The sequence below is a fragment of the Mustela lutreola genome, chromosome 13 (assembly GCF_030435805.1).
Source record: "Mustela lutreola isolate mMusLut2 chromosome 13, mMusLut2.pri, whole genome shotgun sequence".
Lineage (NCBI taxonomy): Eukaryota > Metazoa > Chordata > Mammalia > Carnivora > Mustelidae > Mustela > Mustela lutreola.
Window position 1 is genome coordinate 73,438,933 of NC_081302.1, and position 27,282 is coordinate 73,466,214.

Genomic DNA, 27,282 nt, shown 5'->3' on the forward strand with positions numbered 1-27,282 from the left:
AAGAAAATTAAAAGGAAGAGAAAATACATTTACAGTACTATACTGTATTTATGGAAAAAAAAATCTGCATATAAGTGAAACTGCCCAATTCAAACCCATGTTGTTCAAAGCCAACTGTACTTGTATTCCAATCAGAGCTCTCATCATCTTTATCTTAAGCCTGATTTTAGTAAAACACTTTATTTTTTTCTTTTGTCAGCATCTAAAAGAAAAAGAAAGGGAAGGCCCAGTTTTATCCTGGCCCCCTCTCTGAAAAGTTAACTTTACAGGAAGATAAAAGGTAAGCATAAAATCTTTATTAGTAGTTTTTTTCCTATTTTTTCCCTACTCACACAGAACAGTCGTACATTAATTATTCACACAAACTAAGTACACACGAGCCTTTAATAAGATGTGCTTATTAGTATGCTGATGGGTTATTTAAAAATGAAGTTGTCCCCCAAAATGGAAAAGTACCAGACATATCATGGTATGTCTGCTCTGCCCAACTTTTAAATATTAAAAAGATGTTGAGAGGCTATAAGCCCAATAATGTGATTTCTTTTAATATACACACTCTAATTTTAAGCAGAAGAAAAACTGAAATGGGAAGCAGGGGCTTGCCCAAGTCCGCACGTGCAGAGGAAGAGCACATACAGAAGGTGAAGGGCATCAGAGATGTGCCTGCCTCTCCCGGTCTTCCAGCAGATGAACAGGTCAGGACTCTCTCCAGGTAACACTGTCCTCAGCCCTTTCGAGGAGGCTGCCAAAGAATATGAGGACATCCTGATCATAGCTTCCTACTCAGACATAGGTAAGTATTTCAAAAAGGACAGCGGTTATTGAATAAGCTGTCTGCAGATACCTGAACATTCAAGGAGTAAGCAATGAAACGAATGCCAGGTACTTGCATTCAAATCCTACAAAGGTCTCATTTTCCAAACAATATGGAACACCTACACATAAATCACTGTGGAGTCTACACTCCCGATTCAGCTCTGCTTCATGGGGCAGAAGGGAGATGGTTGAAGGCAAGGCTTTACAAAAACGTAACTTGACTGTAAACCACAGCAAGAACATAAGAAACACATTTCATACTACAACCATTTATATGTGTTGTGTGTATATAAAACTGAAAATTTCATGAAACATACACCCCTACTACATGTGATACACTATGATATTTCTATTTTATTCTATTCCATTTTATAGTTCATTATTTTTAAATGATGGTCATGATCCATTCATTGGTTTTATAAGCCATTAATTGATCCTGACTTGCTGTTTACAAAAAAAGTCATGCTGGTTCTTAAGCTAGATCATCAGAAAAGTCTACTGAGAAATCATTTAACATGATGTCTGCAGCTTTCTTCAAAGGTTGATATGAGACAATCTTGTGATAAATGTTTCTGCATATTTGTAAAAGTGCTATTAAAAACAGAATATTACACCAGTCATTTGTTATACAAAGACCAATGCTCAGTGTTCATGCATTTGTTTATTCATTTACTCATTGTACCTGGTTAAAAAAAAAAAAAAAAAAGAGTCCCTATGCTAGCAAGTGAGGATATAATGGGAAATGAGACACAGATGTCGCCTTCAAATAATTCATAATTTAGGTAGAAAACAGAAAGGTAAATAGGCAATTAAATGATAATGGTTTGCATAATATGCTACGAAAGTACATTTGAAAGGCATCAAACCCAGACTTGAAAGGCCAGACTAGGCCAAAAGCCTTCAGGAATAAATAATAGCTATATCGTGTCCAAAAAAATGAGAAGGATGAACTGGGTGACAAAGAAAATCGGGGAGGGGACACAGTGCTATACAGAGACCGGCAGATGCCGATCTTAGGGAAGAGGACAGAAGAAGTGCCTCCGAGGAACTGAAATAGGATGAGGGTGCAGGTGAACGAGGCTCGAAAAATAAAAGAGCATCTGCCAAGGTCATCAGAGGCCCGGTAAGTCTTTTTTTTTTTTTTAAAACATATAATGTATTATTTGCCCCAGGCCCCAGGCCTATGAATCATCAGGCTTACACACTTCACAGCACTACCATAGCATATACCCTCCCCAATGTCCATCACCCAGACACCCTATCCCTCTCCCCCCACTCCCCAGAAACCCTCAGTTTGTTTCCTGAGATTGTCTTATAGTTTGTCTCCCTCACACATCCCATCTTGTTTCATTTTTTCCCTCCCTTCCCCCACAACCCTCTGACCTGCCTCTCAAATTCCTCAAATCAGAGAAATCATACAATAATTGTCTTTTTCTGACTGACTTATTTCACTCAGCATGATACCTTCTAGTTCCATCCATGTTGTTGCAAATGGCAAGATTTCATTTTTGATGGCTGCATAGTATTCCATTGTATGTATGTATGTATGTATGTATGTGTATATATATATGTATATACATACATACATATATATATATATATATATATATACACACACATACCACATCTTCTTTATCCATTCATCTGTTGATGGACATCTAGGTTCTTTCCATAGTTTGGCTATTGTGGACACAGCTGCTGTAAACATTTGGGTGCACATGCCCCTTTAGATCACTACTTTTGTATCTTTGGGGTAAATACCCAGTAGTGTGATTGCTGGGCTATAGGGTAGCTCTATTTTCAACTTTTTGAGGAACCTCCATACTGTTTTCCAGAGTGGCTGCAGCAGCTTGCATTCCCACCAACAGTATAAGGCCTGGTAAGTCCTGATGAGGAATTTGGACTTTATTCTAAAGGTAACAGGAGGTTATAAAGGAATGCAAAAGATTTTTACTTCCCATGGCAAGGCAAAAAAAAAAAAAAAACAAAAAAAAAAAACTTTAAATCACATTAACCAATGAAATTGTTGAAGAAATCAATGATATGAAACCCAGATGAACTGATTTCTAGAGAGAGGAATCCTTCCCAGGTGGGTAGCAAGCTATGGCAGTTTTCAGGGACAAGCTGGGTCAGAGGGCAGGAAGGAGGAGAAAAGACCAGATAGAGGCATTAGCCCCAAGGCCATGGACCCGGCAAACTAGCAGTGATTAAAATGAGGCCTAATCCCAAGCCAGAATGATTTCTATAGGAATCCAGAAGGCTATCTTAGATGCCAACAGTAGGAAAGAGTTCATAGTCTTGGGGAAGAACAAAAGCAATGGAAGTGAGGGAAGGTCTCTGAGCAGGAGGGCCACAGGATCAGACGTGAGTGCAGAAAGACCTCTCTGGCTGCAGTATGGTCGACTGCAAGGAGCAGAGAAGATGAGCTGTGGCAGGAGCACACATGTAAGAGGTGGGGTGACCTCAACTAGTCCTGGGGAGGTGGAGACATAAGTGGTACTTAGGAGACAAAACCGACTGGGTTGACTGAGGTCCTGGGGAATGAGGAAGAAAGGGTAAAACAGACTCACAAGTCTCTGGGATAGAACTCGAGATTCCATGTGTTACCTGAGGCAAGACTACTGGAAAAACACTAAAGCAGGGGCTAGAGTCAGAGGATGAGGTCGGGATGGCAGCGCTGGGTCTCAGGTCCTGTGAATCATGCCAGTGGACAGGGCCTCTGGCAGGTAGAGGTAGGAATCTGAGTCAGGAGGGAGGTGTAGCAGGGGATAGAGGTTTGGGTGCCTTCAGCACCGTCATAGGGGTGGATAAGATCACCGAGGAGAATGCAGAGTGAGAACAGAATACCAGAAAAGATGCCGGGAAAACATAGTCATTTAAAGGAGAGGAAAAGGGACCCAAGAAGGAATGATCAGAAAGGCAGGAACACACAAGGATAGGACACTGTTCTGGAAAGCAAGAGAAAGGAGCACTTTAAGGAGTGACTAGTCACCTTTGTCAAAGGAACCAAGAGGTTAAACAAGAGAAAGGTTGGAATTAGCCACTGGACATGGCTATATAGACACAGCCACAGACCTCCTCAGCAAGATGGTCTAGGTTGAAGGCCGAGCATGGGGGTCAGATGGAAGTGGGGGCTGGGAAAGGAGATCATGAATCATGGATTCTGAAGATGAATGGAAGAGGAGATGAGGGAGGGTAGCAGGAAGGAGTATTAAGATGGGAAAACTCCAGAAATAATAGAAAGACTAATTGCTCAATTGATTTACCAAAAAAAAGGTGGTGGGAAGTCCATAGGAGCAAGGTAGAAGTTGAACATATAAGAGGTTAAAGGTGCTATCTCAGTGCTTACAGTGACCACCATGGGCCTGGGAATGGGAGCAGTGACACTCATGCAATGCATCTGCCGACCTGGCACTAGCCTGTGAGCTCCCATAAGAAAGGAACTGTGGCTTTTGTTTGCATCCCCCCCCCCCCACCGCTGCCCCACCATGCCCACACCCACTAGGCTCATGGAGTGAATGAGCAACCACCTGGAGTGATGAAAGGCAATGCTGGTTGGGTGAGGTCAAGTGCCATTTCAGGCTTCAAGGGCCAGTCTGTCTCAGAAACAACAGTGAAATCCAACAAGCAAGGAAGATAAGAAGATAGTTTTCTTGACAAGAAGTCACTTTTGTGTTAAAAGTATATTAACACCTATGTAGCTATATTCAAATAACAGGACCCTTTCAAAGGTAGGAAGTTCTTACTCAACAGATACCATGCCCTGATCCTTAACCAGCCCCAGTACCTCATCCACTAAAAACTAAATGCATTACCATAAGGTTGCACATAGCTTGAGCTTTTTTTTTTTTTTTTTTAAGAAGAGATCAATACTCCTTGGCCTTCCCTTTAGTGTCTTTTTGAAGGCCTACTTGCACCCTCATCTCCTGATGCTAATGACCTCAGGTAGAGGCACGTCACTGCTCAACAAAGATCAGTACACCTGTCCAGGCTTGGGTATCTCTATGAAAGAGCCACGTCCATAGCCATGTTCTATTTTTTTATTATTATTTTTTCACCATAGCACATATTTTCCCCAACATCCATCACCAAGCCACCCCATTCCTCCCACCCCTCCTCCTCTCCAGCAACTCAGTTTGTTTCCCAAGATTAAGAGTCTCTTACGGTTTGTCTCCCTCTCTGGTTTCATCTTGTTTCATTTTTTCCCTCCCTTCCCCTATGATCCTCTGTCTTTTTCTCAAATTCCTCACATCAGTGAGATCATATGGTAACTGTCTTTCTCTGATTGACTTATTTCACTAGCATGGTATCGTCTAGTTCCACCAATGTTGTTGCAAATGACAAGATTTCTTTTGCCATTTTTTGATGTCTGCATAGTATTTTTGATGGCTACATAGTATTCCATTGCATATATCTTCTTCTTTATCCATTCATCTGTTGATGGACAGCTGGGCTCTGTCCATAGTTTGGCTATTGTGGACATTGCTGCTATAAACATTCAGGTGATGTGCCCCTTCGGATCACTACATTTGTATCTTTAGGGTAAATACCCAGTAGTGTGATTGCTGTGTCGTAGGGTAGCTCTATTTCCAACTTTTTGAGGAAACTTCATATTGTTTTCCAGAGTCATAGCCATGTTCTATTAACAACTGAATCAGCTAGACCACACCAGAACCCCTGGAATGTGATTCTGGAGGTCCCGCAGTAGGAACCATTCTGATCTAAGGGATTGCAAAGTAAGAATATAAAGTCCTGACCCTTCAGAGGTTTAGAAACCAGTGCCAAGAATGTGGCTCAGCACATGGTGGATATTCAGCAAATACCTGTTGAATGACTTTAAATCACTATAGTTGATACTGAGATCCTCCCTACATACCCCAATAGCAAAGACTCCAGAAATAATAGAAAGACTAATTGCTCAATTGATTTACCCATATAAATCAAATCAAAATCTTCCCCACAAGAGATTAGGCAAATGCTCATTTAAAAATATTGACTTTTCACTGTTATTTAAAACCTATCAATCCTACACAAATAGCACTTAATTGCTTAAGGTCAAACTCTTTTCTGAAATGTGATTTATTAGCACCAGGTAATTTAAAAGTCTAATGACTTATTTTTCTGACCATAAAATCTATATCCAAATTTCTTTTTTCATTTAAACAATCAAAACTAATTGGCTACCTAGAAATAATCATTCCTATAGGAACCAAGTACCTTGGTCTCTACCAAGAACCTTGACAACCATTTATATTTCTTCATGGAAAAATGGTCTTTAGCATGGGTTCTTTTCATAGTTCACAAATTTAATATTCACTGTCCTATAACAGAAACATATACAGAGCATGCTGGTATCAGGACCACCGCCACAGACCAACCCCTGTATGGTGGAAAGAGAAGTTCATGCTGAAAGTACGTGCAGAAAGCTATGCTCATAGTTACCCTCCTCCTCCCGTGATGTAGCTGTAGCCGCCAGTGCCCAGGCCATAACCATACCGCTCTCCCAGAAACACCGGTTCGCTTGAGTCGTAACAGCTAAGCAAGTGTCGGAGCCTGGAGATGCTGAAATTCCAAAGGGAACAATAATGACTTAACTCCAAAGTGTGCTCATGGTAAAGAGTTTATGATTCTTACATCCCACGGGTCACACTATAGAATTATATGTATATATGTATAATTATAATAATACTATGAAATCATTTAGAGATGAAATTCAGTGATTTACAGAAAAACACATTTTTTTCAAAAAGAGAAAAAAAACCGATGGACTCTGTTTATGCCTGGCAACAGGAGAGAAACTAAAAAACAAGGGGATCCCCAGTTTTAATAAGCCACTGCCAGAACATGGCTGCCTAGTTTGAGTGAGGGGGCAGCAAGTTAATGAAGTAAAGGTTGCCGATGGTAGCTCTCTTCTACCAGTCCTGCTTCTCAGTAAGTGTGAACCAACTGTAACATCTTTTCAGGTGTACATGGTGTGGAGTGCTGACAACGCTGACTCCATCTTCGGCCTCCATCTTGGTCTCACCTGTAGGGCGCAGGTGGCACCACTTTAGATAACTACCCCGTGATGGGACCACGCCTCTCTCGCCAAAAAAAAAGCTGGGGATTATGGTCTGGATATTAGCAGAGAATTGCTGCATATTGCTGTCCCGACCGAACGACCCAACCACTCACCCACCCACTGACCAGCCAACCAACCCACGGTAAGCTGTCCTGAGTAAAACCGTGTGAACAGGATGGAGTGGCCTCTTCCATTTTCAGTATTAAAGTGCCTTCTCAGTCTGGGGGATACATGACTGACCCTCCTCCACCTTCCTTGTGGGAAGGATACTGAAAATCAAACAAGCCATGGGTGAAGGGGCTGTGCCGGGGGAAGCCCACTGTCTGTGAAGGAAACCCCAAGAGGTTTAGCTACCACCCTGTGGGCAGACTTGGCCTGGACTTCTGCGCGTTTCAGACCATTCAGATGTCATCCCACGTCCCTGTGAGGACAGGGAGGCCCTAAAAACACCTATCTGAAACAGTGGGTGTTCGGACTGTAGGATACTGGAGAACATCGTACAGTGGTAAATGGATTTGAGACATCAGAAATGGCCTAAGCCGCTGCTCAGCCTGCCTTGTGACAAAGATTATACACTGCAGGCATAGTGAGAGCTGCAGGCACTTAACTAATCTGATTGGGTAAATGCTAGTATTAAGAAAACCTGGCTTAACAAGGAGGCCGTTCCCTCTGCTGCACCTGACCTCTATGGAAGAACCGAGGATGAAACATGCCATTTCCACCCAGCATTTTGGTGGCCCAAATGAAAAATTACTTTCCTCTTGTATGAATTTCCATATCTCATGGTCAGTCCCCCAGACCAGGTATGGGACTTCAGTATCCCTTCTTGTCCCTGGGGTTAAACGTCCTACTGCTATAATAGCCCCTATATAATGGCAGACTTACATGAAACCGAAAGGGAGATCAACTGAAAAACAGGGAAAAATAAAGGATCCTCCCAATGATAAAGTGGTGGGAAGGGGGTCTATCAAGAGCTCGTAAACAACAGTAGCAAGATCTAGTATTATCTGGGACCCCGAGAGAAAACACAAACAACCCATTTCAGTCTTGCTAAGCCTCTAGAAGGCACTGCCTAAGAGAAAGCAGTTTACTTCCTTGAAGGAAGGCTCTAAAAGCCAGGGGTGTTGCCAAGTGACCCTCTGCTAATGGCAGAATTTCAGGGGTGGATACCACCCCTGAGACTAGAGAGGTAGACCAGAGACTACCCTCAGAGACTAGGAGGTAGGCCAGTGTTGCCCTCTCATGCGTGCAATAGGGGGCAACCAGAGGCCCCAGGTGGAGTTAACCATTTATTGGTCTTGTACCAACCAACAGACACAGCAAGCTCTAATAGTCACTGGCTGCATGCACACTTGTCTATGGAAACACTTCAAAATTTGGGGGAGAAATAAAGGCAAAAAGAGTAGTAAGATGAGTACAGGCTTTAGGGATATTAATGCCAAATGTGAGTTGTGAATTGAATGTAACTTCACACCCAGAAGGGTTTGGCTGGGGCTTGTGGCAACAACAAAATGGGAAATCAATTATAGTTATTTGTGTAAGTTCAATAAGAATGTGGTCTTGTAGCAGGACACCACTGGAAGAAAATGTTCTTTTAACAGGACATTGGAAACAATGGTTATATTACCAAGGTTGTGACTGGAAGGTGAGACCAAGGTTGATGTTGAGAAGGGCTAGCTTTTCCTTGTCTGAAGAAGTTACACCACTTACAGATACCTTATAAAGTCCTTCCACTGTGTTCTAAACTAGAGCTGACCAGGTCCAACTCCACCAAATCCCCAGTTCTCTCATGACATTAATCAGCGTTTCCTGAAAAGAGTTGTTCCGTGGTCAAATTTGGATTAATTTTTTTTAATTGGCTAAATAAATTTCAATGTTTCTCAAGCCTGGTGAGCATCATGCATGTCCAAGACGTGGATATATCCAGTATTTCTCTAACTTATTAATCACAAATTCTTATAGAGAAGTATTAACACCGAGAAGACTGGTGCTCTAGAATTTCATTTTTCCTCCTTTGGGGGATAGGTAGGATATTAAGAAGTCAAAGTGGAGATGCGCAAGGTGAAGAGAAGGACCCCCTTTCCAATCCGCACTGCTGCATCTTACACAAATAGCCCAGCTAATAAGCCTAAAGCTGAAAATGAGTAAATTTAATGGATGAAAAAATCACGTAAAAATATGGTGCAAAGAGTTTACAGGTTTGTTAATGATGTTTCTACCTGCCCGGAAGTCAAGGCCTCTGACAAAGTTGACAGTTTCTTAGTGGCCAGAAAATGTTATCTTTGAAACTGTCCTGTTTGGGGCTCACAAGGTGAACATTCTAGGCACCTACTTTGGAATCGTCTTCACATCAGCTGATAACTCTGCGGGGGAAGGTGAGGAGGTGTGCAGATACCCAGTAAGACACCATTCGGTTATGGAGAATATACTCAAAGATCTCTAAGGCAACTGTGGCCTTCAGCTGGTAAAAGTCTGTGTGTGTTTAAGAAAAACAAAAACAAACAAACAAAAAAACCTCGAAGACCTCTGGGGCCAATTTAAATCTACTCCTTGACCTGAGAAGAAAAGTATTTATCTTCCTCCTGCATATTGTAAAAATGTCAATTCAACCCTCAACTTCTAATTTCTGAGGTTAAAATAACTGGGATTTAACATCTCATCTGGTTTTCTTTTCCTTTTAACATCAACCATCTCCCTACCCAGTATCATTTTAAAGCTGAAGAATCAAACTGAGTCTGGCAACCATCATATGTTTCATTTTGCTAAAAACTAGAAATGTGGATAAAGCAGAAGAATCTCCAGTTCTATCCAAGCAGATTGACCATTCATCTGGGAAAGGAACTTTTATTTAACAATATGCTACCATTTAGGGCAATTTTAAGGCACAGAAAAAAAAAAAAACAAAACAGTATGGCAACAGGTAAGACTGACTACATGCTATCAAAATCATAATAACACAGCTTAGTGTTGCATATAGATTTTGTAATAGCATAATACTGATTTGTGTATGTATAATGGACACATGTTACCTATGTTTCAGCTGTACAACATAGTGATTTGACAAGTTTATATGTAATGTTACGCTCACCACAAGTATTGCTACTATCTGTCCCATTACATTGCTATTACAGTATCATGGATGGTATGCCTTCTGTTTTTTACTCCCATGGCTCACTCGCTCCATAACTGGAGGTCTGTATCTCCTCTACCCTTCACGTATCTTACCCAACTTCCCATTCCCCTTCTGTTTGGCAATCATTAGTTCTCTGTATTTATAGGTCTGATTCTTTTATTTATTTTACATTCTGTTTATTAGTGGAATCGTAAGTCAGACTAAGAAAGACAAATACCTTATTTCATTTAATACCTTCCAGGTCCATCCATGTTGTCACAAATGTCAAGCTCTTTCTTTTATAGCCAAGTAATATTCCACCGTGTGTGTGTGTGTGTGTGTATAAAGATGTGATAGATATTTATCCATTTATCTATCAATGCACACTTGGGCTCCTTCCATGTCTTGGCTACTGCAGACAATGCTGCAGTAAACATAGGGGTGCATAGATCTTTTCAAATTGGTGCTTTCCTTTTCCCTGTGTAATCACCCAATAATGGAATTATTGGATCATATAGATATTGGATTATTGGATCATTTTTGACTTTTTGAGGCACCTTCATACTATTTTCCTCAGTGGTTGCACCAGTTTGTGTTAGCACTAGCAGCGCAAAAGGGTTCCTTTTTCTCTATATCCTTGCCAACACTTGTTGTTTCTTGAATTTGACTTTTGCCATTCGGACAGGTATGAGGTGATACCTCCTGTGGTTTTGATTTTTGTACTTCACCCAAAATTACTAATAGGGAGCATTTTTTATGTGTCCGTTGGCCATCTGTTTGTCTTCTTTGGAGAAATGTCTATCCAGGTGCTCTATTTTTTTTTTTAATCTGGTGCTCCATTTTTTAATCGGATTGTTTTTTTGGTGTAGTAGGACTTCATTACATATTTTGGATATTAACCCCTTATTGGACAGATCATTTGCAAATATCTTCTCCCATTCAGTGGGTTGTCTTTTTGCTTCGTTGATGGTTTCCTTGGCTGTGCATGTTTCCTTTCATTTTGATGCAGTCCCAATAGGTAATTTCTGCTTTTGCTTTCGTCTTAGGAGACATACCTAGAAAAATATCGCTATGGCCGACGTCAGAGAAATTATTGCTCAAGCTCTCTGCTCAGATTTTTATGGTTTCAGGTTTCATATTTGGGTCTTTAATACATTTTGAATTTGTGTGCATGGTGTTAGAAAACAGTCCACTTTCCTTGTTTTACATGTTGCTGTCTAGTTTTCCCAGCACCATTTATTGAAAACAGTGACTTTTGCCCACTGTATATTCTCTCCTCCTTTTTCATAGACTGACGGTAATAATGTGGGCTTATTTCTGGGGTCTCTACCCTGTTCCACTGATCTATGCATCTGTCTTTATTGCCAATACCATATGGTTTCAATTACTACAGTAAGCCTCATATGTTATGCCTATTTCTCCTAAATACATCAATGTGTATCTCCTAAGAACAGGAAAAGTAAAGAATTTCAAAAAATTAATATAGTAATTTTCTTAAAAACTCAAATATACACCTACATGTTTCAGCCATTCTACTCATAGGTATTTAGCCAAGACGAATACATATACAAAGATATATACACAAAAGTTTCTAACAGCCTTAATTAGGATTCCAAAACTGAAAACAAATGCTTCTATCTAATTTACCACCCTTATTCCAATTTTATCAATTGACCCAATGTCTGTTCTAGCACATCTCCCCTTCAGTATAGGATGCAGCTCAGGATCTCTTATTGCATTTATTTATCATATCACCTTATTCTCTCTTAATCTGAAAATTATTCAGCTTCTCTTTGTCTTTTGTTACACTGGTATTTTTAATAATAAAAGCATCTCCCCTATTTTTAATGGAATGATCCTCCTGTTGGGTTAGTCTGGTGCTTCCTCATGACAAAGCCCAGCATATGCATTCCCAGTCACAGTATTGGATATATGATGCTGTATCTGACAAACGATGTCCTTCTGATCTTCACAGTGATACCTATTCTGTTCACCTAGTCAAGTTGTCTGGTATTTCCACTGGACAGTTTTACTATTTTTCCATTGCTATTTTTTTTAAAAGATTATTTATTTATTTATTTGACAGAGAGAGATGACAAGCAGGCAGAGAGGGAGGCAGAGAGAGGGGAGGAAGCAGGCTCCCTGCTGAGCAGAGAGCCCGATGCGGGGCTCGATCCCAGGACCCTGGGATCATGACCTGAGCCGAAGGCAGCAGCTTAACCCACTGAGCCACCCAGGCGCCCCGACCATTGCTATTTTTTTAATTCCAGTTTAATTAATGTACAATGTTATATTAGTTCAGGTAACCTAGAAGAAATAGATAAACTCCTAGAAACCTATAGCCTCCCAGAATTGAATCAGGAAGAAACAGAAAATCTGAGCAACTGATTACCAGCAAGGAAACCGAATCCCAACAAACAAAAGTCTAGAACCAGATGACTTCACAGGTGAATTCTATCAAATATTTAAAGAAGAGTTAATACCTCTTCTTTCAAACTATTTCATAGAAACAGAAGAGGAAAAAAAGCTTTTCTTCCAACTTCATTCTAGGAGGTCAGCATTCCCCTGATACCAAAACCAAAGAAAGACACTACATAAAAGGAGAACTACAGGTCACTATTCCTGATGAACATACCTATTTTCTACTTCTTATAAGCATGAACTCCTTTATCCCTAATTTTAATGGTCATAATTCATTGTTGTCCTTAATTACATGATGCTTGTCTAAGATGTGACCAACAGGAAACCATTTTTCCTTCACTGTGATGTTTTCAATTGAAACACAGTTGAGTTCATCTTTTTTTCCTTATCTTTATTAACTTTTCTCCTGTCATTATTGATTTTTCAAATATGTAAAATATGAGCATGCTTCCACAACTCAACTGAATTAAAAGATAAATTCAGAAGTATCACACCCTCTCTTACTCCGTCTATCCTCTTCTCCCACCCAACCCTTATAGAAACCAACTTCAGGGGCACCTGGGTGGCTTAGTGGGTTAAAGCCTCTGCCTTCGGCTCAGGTCATGATCCCAGGGTCCTGGGATAGAGCCCCACGTCGGGCTCTCTGCTCAGCAGGGAGCCTGCTTCCTCCTCTCTCTGTCTCTGCCTGCCTCTCTGCCTACTTGTGATCTCTATCAAATAAATAAATAAAATCTTTAAAAAAAAAAAAAAAAAGAAAGAAAGAAACCAACTTCATGGTTTATTGGTTCAACTCTCCCTCACTTGATTTTGTAAAGATAAGGAGATATAGGTATGCTTTATTTCCTTTTCATTCTTACACAGAGACTAGCATACTAAATACATTGTGAGTTTTGATTTCCAGGAGATACCATTAAATGAGAAAAGCATTCAGTACCAATTTTTCAAGGAAACAAAATTCTGATTAATTTGAACTTTTTCTCTATCTCATCATTTCTGCATGTATCTTTATTATCTCCTTCCTTGTGTTTTTTGGGGGTTGGCTTTATGATTTCTTTTTCCCAGCTTTTAGAACTGGGAATTGAACTTTTTATTCTCATTGATTTGCTAGGTCTTTATCCATCCCTTTATTTTTAGGCTTTTTGAAGAACTATGTTTATGTAGGTCTCTTATATAAAAGTACAGTGTTGGGGTTTGCTTTATGAGCCAATTTGAAAAGTTCTTTGGTAAGTTAAATCCATTCAAATTTAGTGAAAAACTGGTAATATTTGGTTTCAACATGAAATTATTTTGGGTTTTAATTATACATATACTATTTACTATTTCTTTTAAGAAAAAAATTTGTGTTGGAAAAGTTTTTCCCATGATCTTATATTTAACATTTTATGCCTTATTATGTTTTATTTAACATTTTGTTATTAGATCTGTCAGTTTTATATGATACCCTTTGAATCTCATCTCCTAGCTGTACAGTAAGCCATGATCTTATTCTACTTTCCCTTTTCTTTCCATTTTTTAAAAGTTTCAAGATTCTGCTTTGTCAAACATATTACATTTATATACTATTCCCCTACCCACATCCCCAACCCTGTTTTACAGTTAAATATATGAAATGTCCACCATCAGTCCTCTTGCCCAAATTTCCTCTCTCATTTGCATGAAGTTCTCTAATATATTCCCCAGGAAGGATGCATGTGCATACTGCACATAAAATTTGTGACTCACAATTTTTTTAGTTTAACATGTTCCTCTACCATTTGTTCCATACTTAAGTCATTCTGAGAAGTCTGATGATGATCCTACTTTCTTGCTCTACAGGTTATTTTGTAATTTTGCCTCAAGACTCAGAGGAAGTTATCGAAGCCTAGTAGTTTTACCCAGTGATGTGAAGAAGCTGAAGATCAGAAGCTGAAGTCAATTTTCCTAGGCACCTACTAGGTAGGCCTTTTCAATATACACTTTAATGTCCTCTTTTATTTCTGGTATTTAAATATTATTTCTGTTCTTTTTATTTTTTCTTCAGTCAGGAATTCCAATTATACATGTATTGGACTTCATTGCCTCTTCAATTTGAACCACTTTTTTCTAACCTTTTTAAGTACTTGACCCCATTTTCTGTATTACTTTCCTAATTTTCATCCATGTCCCTTATTAAATTTTCATTTGAATTTATTTACTTTGGGATATTTTAGTATATAACTCCAGATATAAATTTGCCTTCTTTCTTTCTTGAGTCTAAAATTCTACCTTTACTTTTTTTCCTTTTTTTAGGTTTTGAATTTTTTTTTTTCTTAACTAGGCTATATGACTGCATGGAGCCCAAAGTGGTGCTTAAACTCATGACCCTGATATCAAGACCTGAGCTGAGATCAAGAATTGGATGCTTAACCAACTGAACCTTGTAGGTGCCCCTCAGTTTTTGAATTTCTGACCTGACTCTAAATCTTGCAACTATTCAGGCTTATGTCTTAGGAGAAGTCAAAGTTCATGCAATCAAAAATGATGTCAGAGTCTTGCAAGGTAAAAGTGCCAAGCTCAAAATAAAAAACACATTTAAGACCACACTGGGCAATTAGACATTATTGCTGGCAAATAAAATGTGGCAAAACTTTTAATTGTAGATTATACTGAAGATTGATAACTTAAGTGAAGTGGTTAGATATAATAAATGCTATATAAGATGTCCTGAAAAAAGACCCCATTCTTGGAGAGATTGTACTCTGCTTGGATGCTCACAGTTTAGTCTAGGGTACACTGATCTAGAATCGGTATCTGGATCAGCTGGTTTATAGTTTTCATCAAATTTGGAAAATATTTTTTAAAATATTTGTCATGTGCCCTTTTTGGGGACTCCAAATTGCATATATACAAAGCCACCTGAGATTGTCCCACAACTCAGATATGTTCTGTTCACTGATTTTAAATTACTTATCTTTGTGTTTCCTTTGGATAGTTACTATTGCCATGTCCCCAAGTTCACTTGTATTTTCTCCTGAAATATCTAGTTTTCTGTCAATCTCATCCAGTGGATTTTTCACCTCAGAAAATAGTGTTCATCTCCAGAAGCTTGGTTTTATTATACCTTTCATGTTCCTTTTTTAATAAATGGAAGAGTTATTAAGCTATAACAGAACTGGTAGTTATAACAACTAGTTAACACTGTCATTCTGGGTAATTTCAATCAACTGATTTTTCTCATTATGTGTGTGTTTTCCTGCTGCTTTGCATGTCTGGTAACTTTTGACTGAATGCTAAACATTATGAATCTCTGTTGGGTTATGGATATTTTGGTGTTTCTAGAAATCTTCTAAAGCTTTGTTCTTGGATCCAGATAGTTACTTGGAAATAGTTTGCTATTTTGGGGGGGCCTTTTAAGGTCTCTTGGGCAGGACTGGATGGAGCAGTACTTAATCTAACCTTAACTGTTTGTTTCCTGCTATTAAAACAAGACATTTCTATATACTTTACCCAATACCCTGTGGATCCAGAATTCCCAGTCTGGCTGGTGGGAACAGGTACTCTACTGAGCCCTGTGTGTTGGCCACCATCCCCTCTCATCATTTTGGCTGGTTCTCTCCCCAGCCTCCAGTAGTTTCCTCATACACATTTATACTGAACTCTGGTTCAGTACAGATCTCTGGTGTTATTCAGTGCATCCCTCCCTCTCCAGTGCTATGTCCTATAAACTAATAGCCTCAGTCACCCTAGGGTCTCAGCATCATCTCTTCAACTCAAGAGTTGGCCAGATTCTACCTAGGTTCCCAATACCTCCCCACCCCACAGAGGAATGCTCAGCAGCTATTTACACTTCCTTAAGGCAATTAGCTGGTGCTGCCATAGAACTCACCTCCTATGTTTCACATGTCTCAGGGGTCACTGTCCTTTGTTGCCTAATGTCCAGTGTCTTAAAAACCCTCATTTCTTATATTTTGTCCTTTTGGGGGAGTTGTTTTAGATATAAGGGTAAATCTAATCCCTGTTACTCCATCTTGGCCAGAAGAATAGTACCCATCATAGCTTCTGCATATGAATATATGTAGGATTTAAAGCCATCCTAGGATGAGAAACACTCCTTACCTTATTAATGTATCATCATCCACAATGACCAACCATGCAATTTTGTCATGGCTATGATTCAGAAATTTTTCCAAAATAGCAAAAGTCTTTCCACAATGACCTAGGAAAGGCAAGAAGAAAATGTACAGTGTAATATTTTCTTTAAAATGCACATATAATTCATTTTAGGGGGAGCCTGGGTGGTGTAGCTGGTTAACCATCCAACTCTTGGTTTCAGCTCAGGTCATGATCTCAGGATCATGAGAGATGGAGCCCCACACTGGGCTCTGCACTCAGCAGGGAGTCTGAGTTTCTTTCTTTCCCTCTGCCCCTCCCCACCTCCCACACTCTCCTTTTCTCTAAGTAAAACTTTTTAAAAATTTTAAAAATAAAATACATATATAATTCATTTTACATTATTTAGTTTTAAAGTTTTAAAAGCTTAGATCCTGACACATACACAAATAGAAATTTTTAAAATTAGCCTTTTCTTGTTTTCATAGACATAGTGAACCAGTGGGAACTTCAGAGATCATGAAGTCTAAGCCATTTATTTCACACACTGGGAAATGGGAGACCCAGAGACAGGAGGTCACTTAGCTAATCTGAGGCAGAGCTAAGATAGTATCCTTGCTCCAAAGTTGTAAGCCTCCTAGAAACTACAGAGTCTGGCACCTTTCTTTAGGTATATTCGAAAGGAACGGTTAGAACCCTAAGCATTAAAACTTGGGAAACAATGGTATAAAAGTAGGATATTACATTTCCATTGATTTACTTTTTAAATACTTGCTATTAAGTTTCCAGTATGCCAGATACTGTGGCAGGTTCTTCTCTAAAAGCATAGTATGGACTAAGAGTTATGGCTCTTCAGATGCCAACAAATAAAGGTCAGTGCTTTAAGGGAAAATGCTGGGTCCCAAGATAAGAATAAAATGCTTGGAGAGAGAACTCAAATCAGTAAATAACAATATACCCCTGATTTCAACAAAATATTTGGTGACACAATAGAGAACAAGCTAATATTAACAATATTAAACCACTCAATGTGACCTTTATTTTCATTTTCTTAATTTCTTTATGTATTTTTAACCATTATTTGAAAGCCATCTCAAACTCCTATAGGAACAAGGTAGAGTATAAATAGCAATAATAATGTCAGACTAAACAAATTAAGAACTCAAACAAGGAATGTATGAATAAATGATTATGAAAAAGCAACTTAAATTGAAATCTAAAAAGCCAGCTTAACCAAAAAAACCTCAATCTAAAATTATTTTTCCAGAGCCAAGGGAATATGGCAGAGGAGTGGGGGACTCTAGTTTCATCTGGTCCCAGGAATTCAGCTAGATAGCTATCAAATCATTCTGAACACCTGTGAACTCAACCGGAGATCTAAGAAAAGAATCGCTGCAATTCTACAAATAGAAAAGCGATCACTTTTTGCATGGTAGGAGGTGCAGAGAAGTGAACCGAGGCGATGTATCAGAGGATAAACCCTGGGGGGCTACGGAGCCTCCATAAGCCAGATATCAGAAAGTGCTATAGCAGTGGGGCACAAAATCAGGACTTACAGAAATCTGTTTCCATGTGTTTAAAAGGTGCTCAGGTGGTGAAGCAGACAGAATACCAGGTGGGGACAGCATGCTCTCAGGATCCCCAAAAGACTAGGGGTGCCTGAGTGCGGCAGAGTTCCCAAGCATTGGAGTAGGGAAGTCAGCTGCAATCAGGGATCTCAGGAGTGGGCTCTCAGTTCTGTGTTGCTATAAACTGTAAACCACAGCACGGTCAGTAGACTGCTGTCTGAGCAGGGGTGAGAGTCCCCTCCTTGCTCCCGGGCAGTGGCATATGTGTGCGCTGCAGGAGTCTGTAAAGTTTGGAGACTCCACAGGGTCCTGTGCCTAAGATTAAAATGCTCAGTTATAGGCTGGGTGAACACAGAGAGCAGAGGGAAAACAGGGAGACGAGAGTGACTGACTGCTTTTCTGTGAGGGCTTACTGAAGAATGTGGGGTGCGAATTGTCAGCTCCGGGGCTGAAGACTGGGGCACAACCGTTCTCATCCTCTAAAACAGTGTGTAAAGCCTTTAGGGAACAAAAGCCACATACAGCAATTTGAAGCAGCTTACGCTCTGTCTGGCCCCCTAGCAAGGGGTGGGGCAACTCCGCCAAGACAAAGACACTAGAGTATCAGTGCAGCAGGCCCCTCCCCCAGAAGACCTGCTGGAACCTCAGGCCAATACCAAGTTTACGCAGCACAAACTTGTGAACGACAAAAGTCGACACTTTTATGTCGACAAAACTCCAGCACCAGAGGAAAATAGAATATAGAATTTGAGGTTTTTCTCTCATTCATCAGGCTTTCAGTTCAATTTTTTTTTCCTTTTCAACTAGTTTCTTATTTTATCAAACCTTTTAAGTCTTTTTTAATTTTCATTTTTACCTTTTACATATACATTCTTCATTTTTTGCCTCATTTCATCATATTCAATTTTATTTTTGTATATATGTAAGTTTTTCTTTCTTTACAATTTTAGGATTTATTTTCTAACAAATAGACCAAAATATTCCCAGGACCTAGTGTATTACTGTGTTCAGTCCACCTGTTTGATTATATTCTTTTTTCCTTTTTGGTTTCTGATCTCCTCTGATTTGTTTAGTACATATCTTCCTGGGGTCATGGTTGATATCTTTGTATTTTGTTGCCTTGTTCATCTGTTCTTCTCTGGACAAAATGACAAGATGGAAAAATTCACCACAGAAAAGAGAACAAGAGGCAGTACTAACTGCCAGACACTTAATCAATATGGATACAAGAGAGATATCAGAGCCAGAATTCAGAATAACGGTTATAAAAATACATCCATTTATCATGCTAATGGACATCAAAAGAAAGCTGGGATCTGGAGGAAGACAAACCGTAAGAGACTCTAAATCTCACAAAACAAACTGAGGGTTGCCAGGGGGAGGGGAATTGGGAGAGGGTGGTGGGGTTATGGACATTGGAGAGGGTATGTGCTATGGTGAGTGCTGTGAAGTGTGTAAACCTGGCGATTCACAGACCTGTACCCCTGGGGCTAATAATACATTATATGTTTAAAAAAAATTAAAAAAAAATTTTTTAAACCCATATAAATCATAAAAGAAAAATTGAGATATTTAACTACTTTGAATAAAATAATTTTGTTCGTTAAAAGAAAAAAACAAAACAAAAGAAAGCTGGGGTGGCAATCCTTTTAGCAGACAAAAGAGATTTTAAACCAAAGACTATTAACAGATGAAGAAGTTCACTATATCATAAAGGGTCTATCCAACAAGAAGATCTAACAATTGTAAATATTTATGCCCCTAACTTGGGAGCAGCCAATTATATAAACCAATTAATAACAAAATTAAAGAAACACATTGATAATACAATAATAGTAAGGGACTTTAACACCCCACGCATGGCAATGGACAGATCATCAATGCAGAAGATCAACAAGGAAACAAGGCACGTTGGACCAGATCAACTTCACAGGTATATACTGAGCATCCCATCCTAAAGCAACTGAATATACATTCTTCTCAAGTGCAAATGGAACATTCTTCAGAATCGATCACATACTGAGTGACAAATCAGATCTCAACCAGTACCAAACGATTGGAATTATTCCCTATTTTCAGACCATAATGCTTTAAAACTTGAACTCAATCACTAGAGGAAATTAAGAAGGAGAACAAGCACATAGAGGTTAAAGAGCATCCTATTAAAGAATGAATGGGTCAACCAGGAAATCAAAGAAGAATTTAAAAAATTCATGGAAACAAATGAAAATGAAAACACAACTGTTCAAAATCTTTGGGATGCAGCAAAGGTGATCCTAAGAGGGGATTATATAGCAATACAAGCCTTTCTCAAAAAAACAAAAGTTTCAAATACAGAGCCTAACCTTACATCTAAAGGAGCTAGAGAAAGAAAACAAATAAAGCCTAAGCCAACCAGGAGAAGAAAATGGAAAAAGATTAGAGCAGAAATCCATGAAACAGAAACCTAAAGAAGACTGGAACATATCAACAAAACTATGAGCTGGTTCTTTGAAAGAATTAATAAAATTGATAAATCCCTGGCCAGACTTATCAAAAAGAAAAGAGAAAGGACCCAATTAATAATATCATGAATGAAAGAGGAAAGATCACAACCAAACACCAAAGAAATACAATTATTAAAACATATTATGAGCAACTATATGCCAGCAAATTAAGAAATGGATGCATTCTGAGAGATGTATAAACTACCAAAACTCAAACAGGAAGAAATAGAAAACCTGAGCAGACCCATAACCAACAAGGAAATTGAAGCAATAACCACAAATCTCCCAACAAAAGAGCCCAGGGGAATTCTACCAAACATTTAGAGAAGAATTAATACCTATTCTTCTGAAGCTGTTTTAAGAAAATAGAAAAGGAAGGAAAACTAATAAACTAATTCTATGAGGCCACCATTACCTTGATCCCAAAACCAGACAAAGACTCCAATCAAAAGGAGAATTACGGACCATTATCCCTGATAAACATGGATGCCAAAATTCTCACAAAAATACTATCCAGTAGGTTCCAACAGTACATTAAAAGGATTACTCACCACCACCAAGTGAGATCTATTCCTGGGCTACAAGTGTGGTTCAACATCCACAAATCAATGGGACACACTACATTAATAAAAGAAAGGACAAGAACCATATGATCCTCTCAACAGATGCAGAAAAAGCATTTGACAAAATACAGCATCCTTTCTTGATTAAAAATCTCCACATGTAGAGATAGAGGGAACACAGCTCAATATCATAAAAGCCATCTACAAAAAGCCCACAGCAAATATCATTCTTAATGGGGAAAAAGTGAGAGTTTTTCCCCCAATGGCCAGGAATACGACAAGTATGCCCATTCTCACAACATTCTCTGTTGTTCAGCAGAGTACTAGAAGTCCTAGCCTGAGCAACTGGACAACAAAAAAAAAAATAAAAAGCATCTGAATGGGCAAAGAAAAAGTCAAACTCTCACTCTTCACGGATGACATGATACTCTCTGTGTGGAAAACCCAAGACTCCACCCTAAAATTGCTAGAACTTATAGTGCACAGAATTCAGATTCATTTCTATACACTAACAATGAGACAGAATAAAGGGAAATTAAGGAATCGATTCCACTTACAATTGCATCAAGATACCTAGGAATAAACCTAACCAAAGATGCAAAGGATCCATACTCCATAAACTGTAGAACACTCATAGAAGAAACTGTAGGAGACAAATAAATGGAAAAATGTTCCGTGGTCATGGATTGGAAGAACAAATATTGTTAAAATGTCTATGCTACCCAAAGCAATCTATACATTCAATGCAATTCCTATCAAAGTACCATCAACATTTTTCAGAGAGCTGGAAGAAATAATCCTAAAATTTGTATGGAACCAGAAAAGATCCCGAAGCCAAAGGAAAGTTGAAAAAGAAAACCAAAGCTGGTAACATCACCATTCACCATTATTAAGCTGTAATCATTAAGGCAGTATGGTGTTGTCATAAAAACAGACACATAGATCAATGGAACAGAATAGAGAGGCCAGAAATAGACTGTCAACTCTATGGTCAACTAATCTTCAACAAAGCAGGAAAGAATGCCCAGTGAAAAAAAGATGGTCTCTTCAACAAATGGTGTTGGGAATATTGGACAGTCACATGCAGAAGAATGAAACTGGACCATTTTCCTACACCATACACAAAAATAAACTCAAAATGGATGAAAGACCTAAATTTGAGATAGAAATCCATCAAAAGCCTAGAAGGGAACATGGGCATCAACCTCTTTGACCTCAGCCACAGCAACTTCTGGCTTGACAGGTCTTCAAAGGCAAGAGAAACAAAGGCAAAATGAGCTATTGGGACTTCAACAAGACAAAAAGCTTTTGCACAGCAAAGGAAACAGCCAACAAAATCAAAGACAACCAACAGAATAGAAGAAAATATTTGCAAATGACATATCTGATAAAGGGTAACATACATAATCGATAAAGAACTTATCAAACTCAAACCCAAAGAACATATAATCCAGTTAAGGTATGGGCAGAAGACATGAACAGACATTTCTCCAAAGAAGACATACAAATGGCCAACAGACTTATGAAAAAATGCTCAACATCACTCAGCATCAGGGAAATGTAAATCAAAACCATAATGTGATACCACCTCACACCAGACAGAATGGCTAAAATCAACAAGTCAGGAAACAACAAATATTGGTGAGAATGCAGAGAAAGGGGAACCCTCTTACACTGCTAGTGGGAATGCAAGGTGGTACAGCCACTCTGAAAAAGTAGGGAGTTTCTTCAAAAAGTTAAAAATTAGAGCTACTTTACAACCCAGCACTACAGGGTATTTACCCCAAAGATGCATGTGTAGTGATATGAAAAGGCACTTACACCCCAATGTTCATAGTAGCAATGTCCACAATAGCCAAACTATGGAAAAAGCCCAGATGTCCATCGACAGATGAATAGATAAAGATGATGTGGTATGCAGTAGAAACTATGGAAAAGAACCTAGATGTCCATCAACAGATGAATGGATAAAGAAGATGTGGTATATACATACAATGGAATACTATGCAGTCATCAAAAGAAAGGAAATCTTGCCATTTGCGATGACATGGATGAAGCTAGAGGGTATTATGCTTAGCAAAATAAGTCAATCGGAGAAAGACAACTCTCATATGATCTCCCTGATGTGAGGAAGTGGAGATGCAACATGGGGGGTTTGGGGGGTAGAAGAATAAATGAAACAAGATGGGATTGGGAGGGAGACAAACCATAAGTGACTCTTAATCTCACAAAACAAACTGAGGGGGGCTGGAGGGAGGGGAGTAGGGAGAGGGTAGTGAGGTTATGGACATTGGGGAGGGTATGTGCTATGGTGAGTGCTGTGAAAATTTAAAAAAAAAAAAGATGTGGTATGTACACAATGGAATAGTACTCAGTCATCAAAAAGAATGAAATCATGCCATTTGTAATGACATGGATGGAACTAGAGAGTATCATGCTAAGGAAAATAAATTAATCAGAGAAAAACAATTATATAATTTCAGTCATAAGTAGGAAACAAAACAGAGAACATAGAGAAAGGGAGGGAAAAATAAAACAACACAGAGTCAGAGAGGGAGACAAACCATGAAAGACTCTTAACTATAGGAAACTGTCAGTTGCTAGAGGGGAGGTAGGTGGGGGATGGGGTAACTGGGTGATGGGCATTAAGGAGGGCACTTGATGTAATGGGCACTGGGGATTATGCAACTAATGAATCCCTGAATTCTACGTCTGAAACTAATAATATACTATATGATAATTAATTGAATAAAATATAATTTTAAATAAAATCATGTCTCCAGAACAAAGCAATAGATAGACTCAGTAATATATTTAATCTTGTCAGAAGAATGGTATATCTGATTCTACATTGTACACTATTAATCAAGACATTATAAAAGAGATGACTATGAAATAATCCAGGTAAATTACTCAATAAAACAAGACAATGAACTTATTTCTTTTTCTATTCATAAAAGGGTATGGGAAAGTAGAAAACTAAAGAAAAACGTGTGGCAGGAACACTAAATAAAAATTAAGATAAAGAGCATCTGAAGGTAAAGTGGCCAAATGCCTACCTCTATTTTTCTGAAATAAAAAAATTTTTAATTATAAAGTCTGCACGCTGAAGAGAAAAACAGGTGTACTGCCAATAATTACTCATTAAAATATTAACAAAATACATGACTCTTGTGGAGCTTATGCCCCACATAACCAGGATAGGATGTGGTTAAGCACTCCTGGAGAGGGATATACAAAGTGTGAGACCCTAAGCTCCATGAGGAGAGAAACCATAGGCTTCGTTCCTGCTTTCTCTTCTTCTGGGGCTTTGGCAGCTGGAAAATAGTAGCCACAGAACAATCCTGGCCGGGTTAAACCACTGAAGAGAAACTTTGTGTGGCAAGATGATAAATTAACTTTGGACACTCCATTATGGCCACAGTGAATTATGAAGGTATAAAAAAAATCTGTTAAATAATCCTAGTTGTCATGTGTTCAGTCATATCATTATGGTCTAACAACTTACGACCTTTCTTGATACTTATAAAGCAGCTCTTAATCCAAGAGAATTGGTCCCTATCCATGGGTAAAGATGCCGGGAGGGGAGAAAGTGAAATTACATAAGGCAAATATAATATTTATAAGATATTTCATTATTATCCTAATTTAGGATAATGATGGACACTCTGAATAAGAGTAGTACAAATTAAGGACTCACCTCTATCTGTATTGGGAATCCCCAGATCTACTGTAGGAATGGAACTTTCTGTGTGATCACTGTAGTATTCAATGACACTTGCCTGGCCCGCCCAGGTCTGCTTTACAATGGGGACTGAAAAAATGAGAGAAGTGACAGTCACCGGTATAGTTCTGAAGGAAAGCTTAGCACCATGAAGGGCAGCATAATCACTTATTAAGGAAGAGAACCATTATTTGTTCTTCGGGTATCCCAACCTGCTTGCTTTTCCTACTCCAAGAAATGTCCGGTTGTCCGTTGATGACAGCACCTGCATGGAACCCTCTTTTTGAGATGTTTTCAGTGTATGTTAGAGCCCAACACTTCCCATTTCTGATGATTCCTCATTCTTTGAGCCCATGTAGTGATCCATTTCCTGGTCTGACTACACTGAAGTATTTTCATTTTCCTCTTTCCCCATATGCTATTTCACTTAAAATTCACAACTGGATTTTTCAAATGCTTCTTAGAGGGGTGGGAAATAGTCTGTGTTTCTGGCTGAGATGCAAATAGGTCTCCCTTAGGATGGGGATGGGGGCTTCTCAAATGACACATGTCCCCACCCAACGATTGCAAAATAACCAAGCAATCCTACCCAGGGCATGACCCTACCACTGAGAACCACTGCCTGGGAGAGCTGATATTCTTTATGCTACACTTCTGGAAAAACGTGGAAGAAAAAAGGTTGAGAATCACTGCAGATTTCTGACCTCAACCACTAACAGATAAATTGTTTTAATTAAAGAAACACAAACAACAGAAAATTTTCCTAGTTTTCTCTAATTTAGAGCTACTTTTAAGCTTCACCTCTTTCCACATTTGACAGAATTCTTCCTGATCACTGATATTAATTCACATGACCAAACAGCTGCATAATTATTTTCTTATATACTTTTTTTTTAGCTACTGTCTGTGCATCTCTAAATTTTGAGAAGAGGTTTCTGTTGTTTCAATAGAGGAAAAAAAAAAGGTCATATCTCGATTATAAACCCTGGCAATTTAAGAACCTCCACTCCAGTGAACTAAATCTTCAGGTCAGTATTTTGAGATTTTATCAGGTCATTTATCTTTCCCTTTTTCCCAGCACAAATAAAAATATATGCAAACACAACCAATGCAATGTCAACCTTAAATGTTTAGCTATGCAAGTGAATAAACTTGGAGTCAAAGTCAGAGAGCCCTTTGTATAGAAAACACAAAAGGGCACCATTTTATCCATTATTCACCAGCTTTTAAGAAAGACAGACTATGAATTCTGGACATTTGTTACAATCTCTAAGTTACCTATTGTAACCCACTAAATAACTTTTAGGGCTTAAAATACAATTTTTCTGCAATCCTGAAAAGGCAGAGATTTCTTCATGTCAAAATGGACAAAGATGCATAAATAACAGATAAGGCTGCCTGAGTGGGTAGGAAGGGGGAAGAAAACAAATCCTCTCCTACTTTCACATCCCACAATGAAAGACTTCACCTTGTCACCACAGTGGCAGTCTGCCATGGGTATCACACGCAGGAGGACTTACCCAGAAAAGTGCTCCCGGCAGCCTGCTGCCGCTAATTCACTCCTGGGTAAAATGTCCTCCCTTGCGTGATGCTGAAAGAAGCTGTGAGGAAAGGTCAAGATTTTCCTCAGTCCACAGCCCTCAGCTGTGCAAAAGTCTGCTTTTGCTGTCCTCAGTCATTAGCCTCCAGTTCCCTTTTGCTCTAATGACTTTATTAAACAGCAGAAATGTTTCTTCTCGGCTGATTTAAGTGACATTAAAATCAAGTGTGAGTGAGTTCTTTGCTGTACCTAACTACTTGTTCTTGTTTGAAACAACGGAAACAGAAATTTCACTTAAGGTAAGAATTCCTATACGAATCGTTCCCCATAGCAGGCAAGTGCCCAGGATGTAGTAGATGCTCAATAAATAATTGAATTTTGTAGAAGTTCCCACAAAAGGCTTAGGGCTATCTCTGGAACTGGTTTAAAGGAAGGTTTTATTCATAAAGGCAATTCATCATTTGGTACAAGACTATTGCCACCATTACCAATTGTATAAAAACACACCAGCCATTTTAATATAGTAGGATGCTATGATTCTATAATCCCAAAAGCATTCAACAATTTTTATCATCTGCTGCCTCATCACTATAGCTCCTGAAGCGTTTGTCATATCTGCCAGCTATAAAGAATTCAAAGCTAAGGCTAAGTCTTCTATAACCGCAGGTTAAAACCTTTACCTTTAGTTAGGGTTGATTCTAAATTACCTAAAACTTTTAGAGTATTGGTCGATTTCATTAGCAATGTTTGAATTCTAAACTGAATTCATTCTAGTTATAAAATATTTTAAACTGAGGCACTGCGTTCCCAAGTATATTAAATTGTGAGAAAATATTTCAATATAGTTACATGATCTATTATCTCATTTTCAATACAGAGAAGCACACTTAGTACCCCCTAATAAAACACTAGCCTCTTTCAAG

At 38.8% G+C, this 27,282-nt stretch overlaps 1 protein-coding gene across 4 annotated transcripts in view; it reads right to left on the minus strand.

Moving 5' to 3' along the window:
• B3GLCT (beta 3-glucosyltransferase) overlaps window positions 1–27,282 on the minus strand; it is a 116,056-nt gene that overhangs the window by 16,527 nt on the left and 72,247 nt on the right. For 3 of the 4 annotated variants that reach the window (XR_009346877.1, XM_059143958.1, XM_059143957.1), the window contains exons 11-13: window positions 24,796–24,909; window positions 16,485–16,584; window positions 6,259–6,378 (exon numbers count right to left, since the gene is read on the minus strand). Coding sequence is in view for 3 of the 4 variants with exons in the window: in XM_059143958.1 (XP_058999941.1) it covers window positions 6,259–6,378; window positions 16,485–16,584; window positions 24,796–24,909 (334 nt within the window). In the remaining variant the exon portion in view is untranslated. The remainder of the gene's footprint in view (window positions 1–6,258; window positions 6,379–16,484; window positions 16,585–24,795; window positions 24,910–27,282) is intronic. The other variant, XM_059143956.1, reaches the window with a different exon arrangement.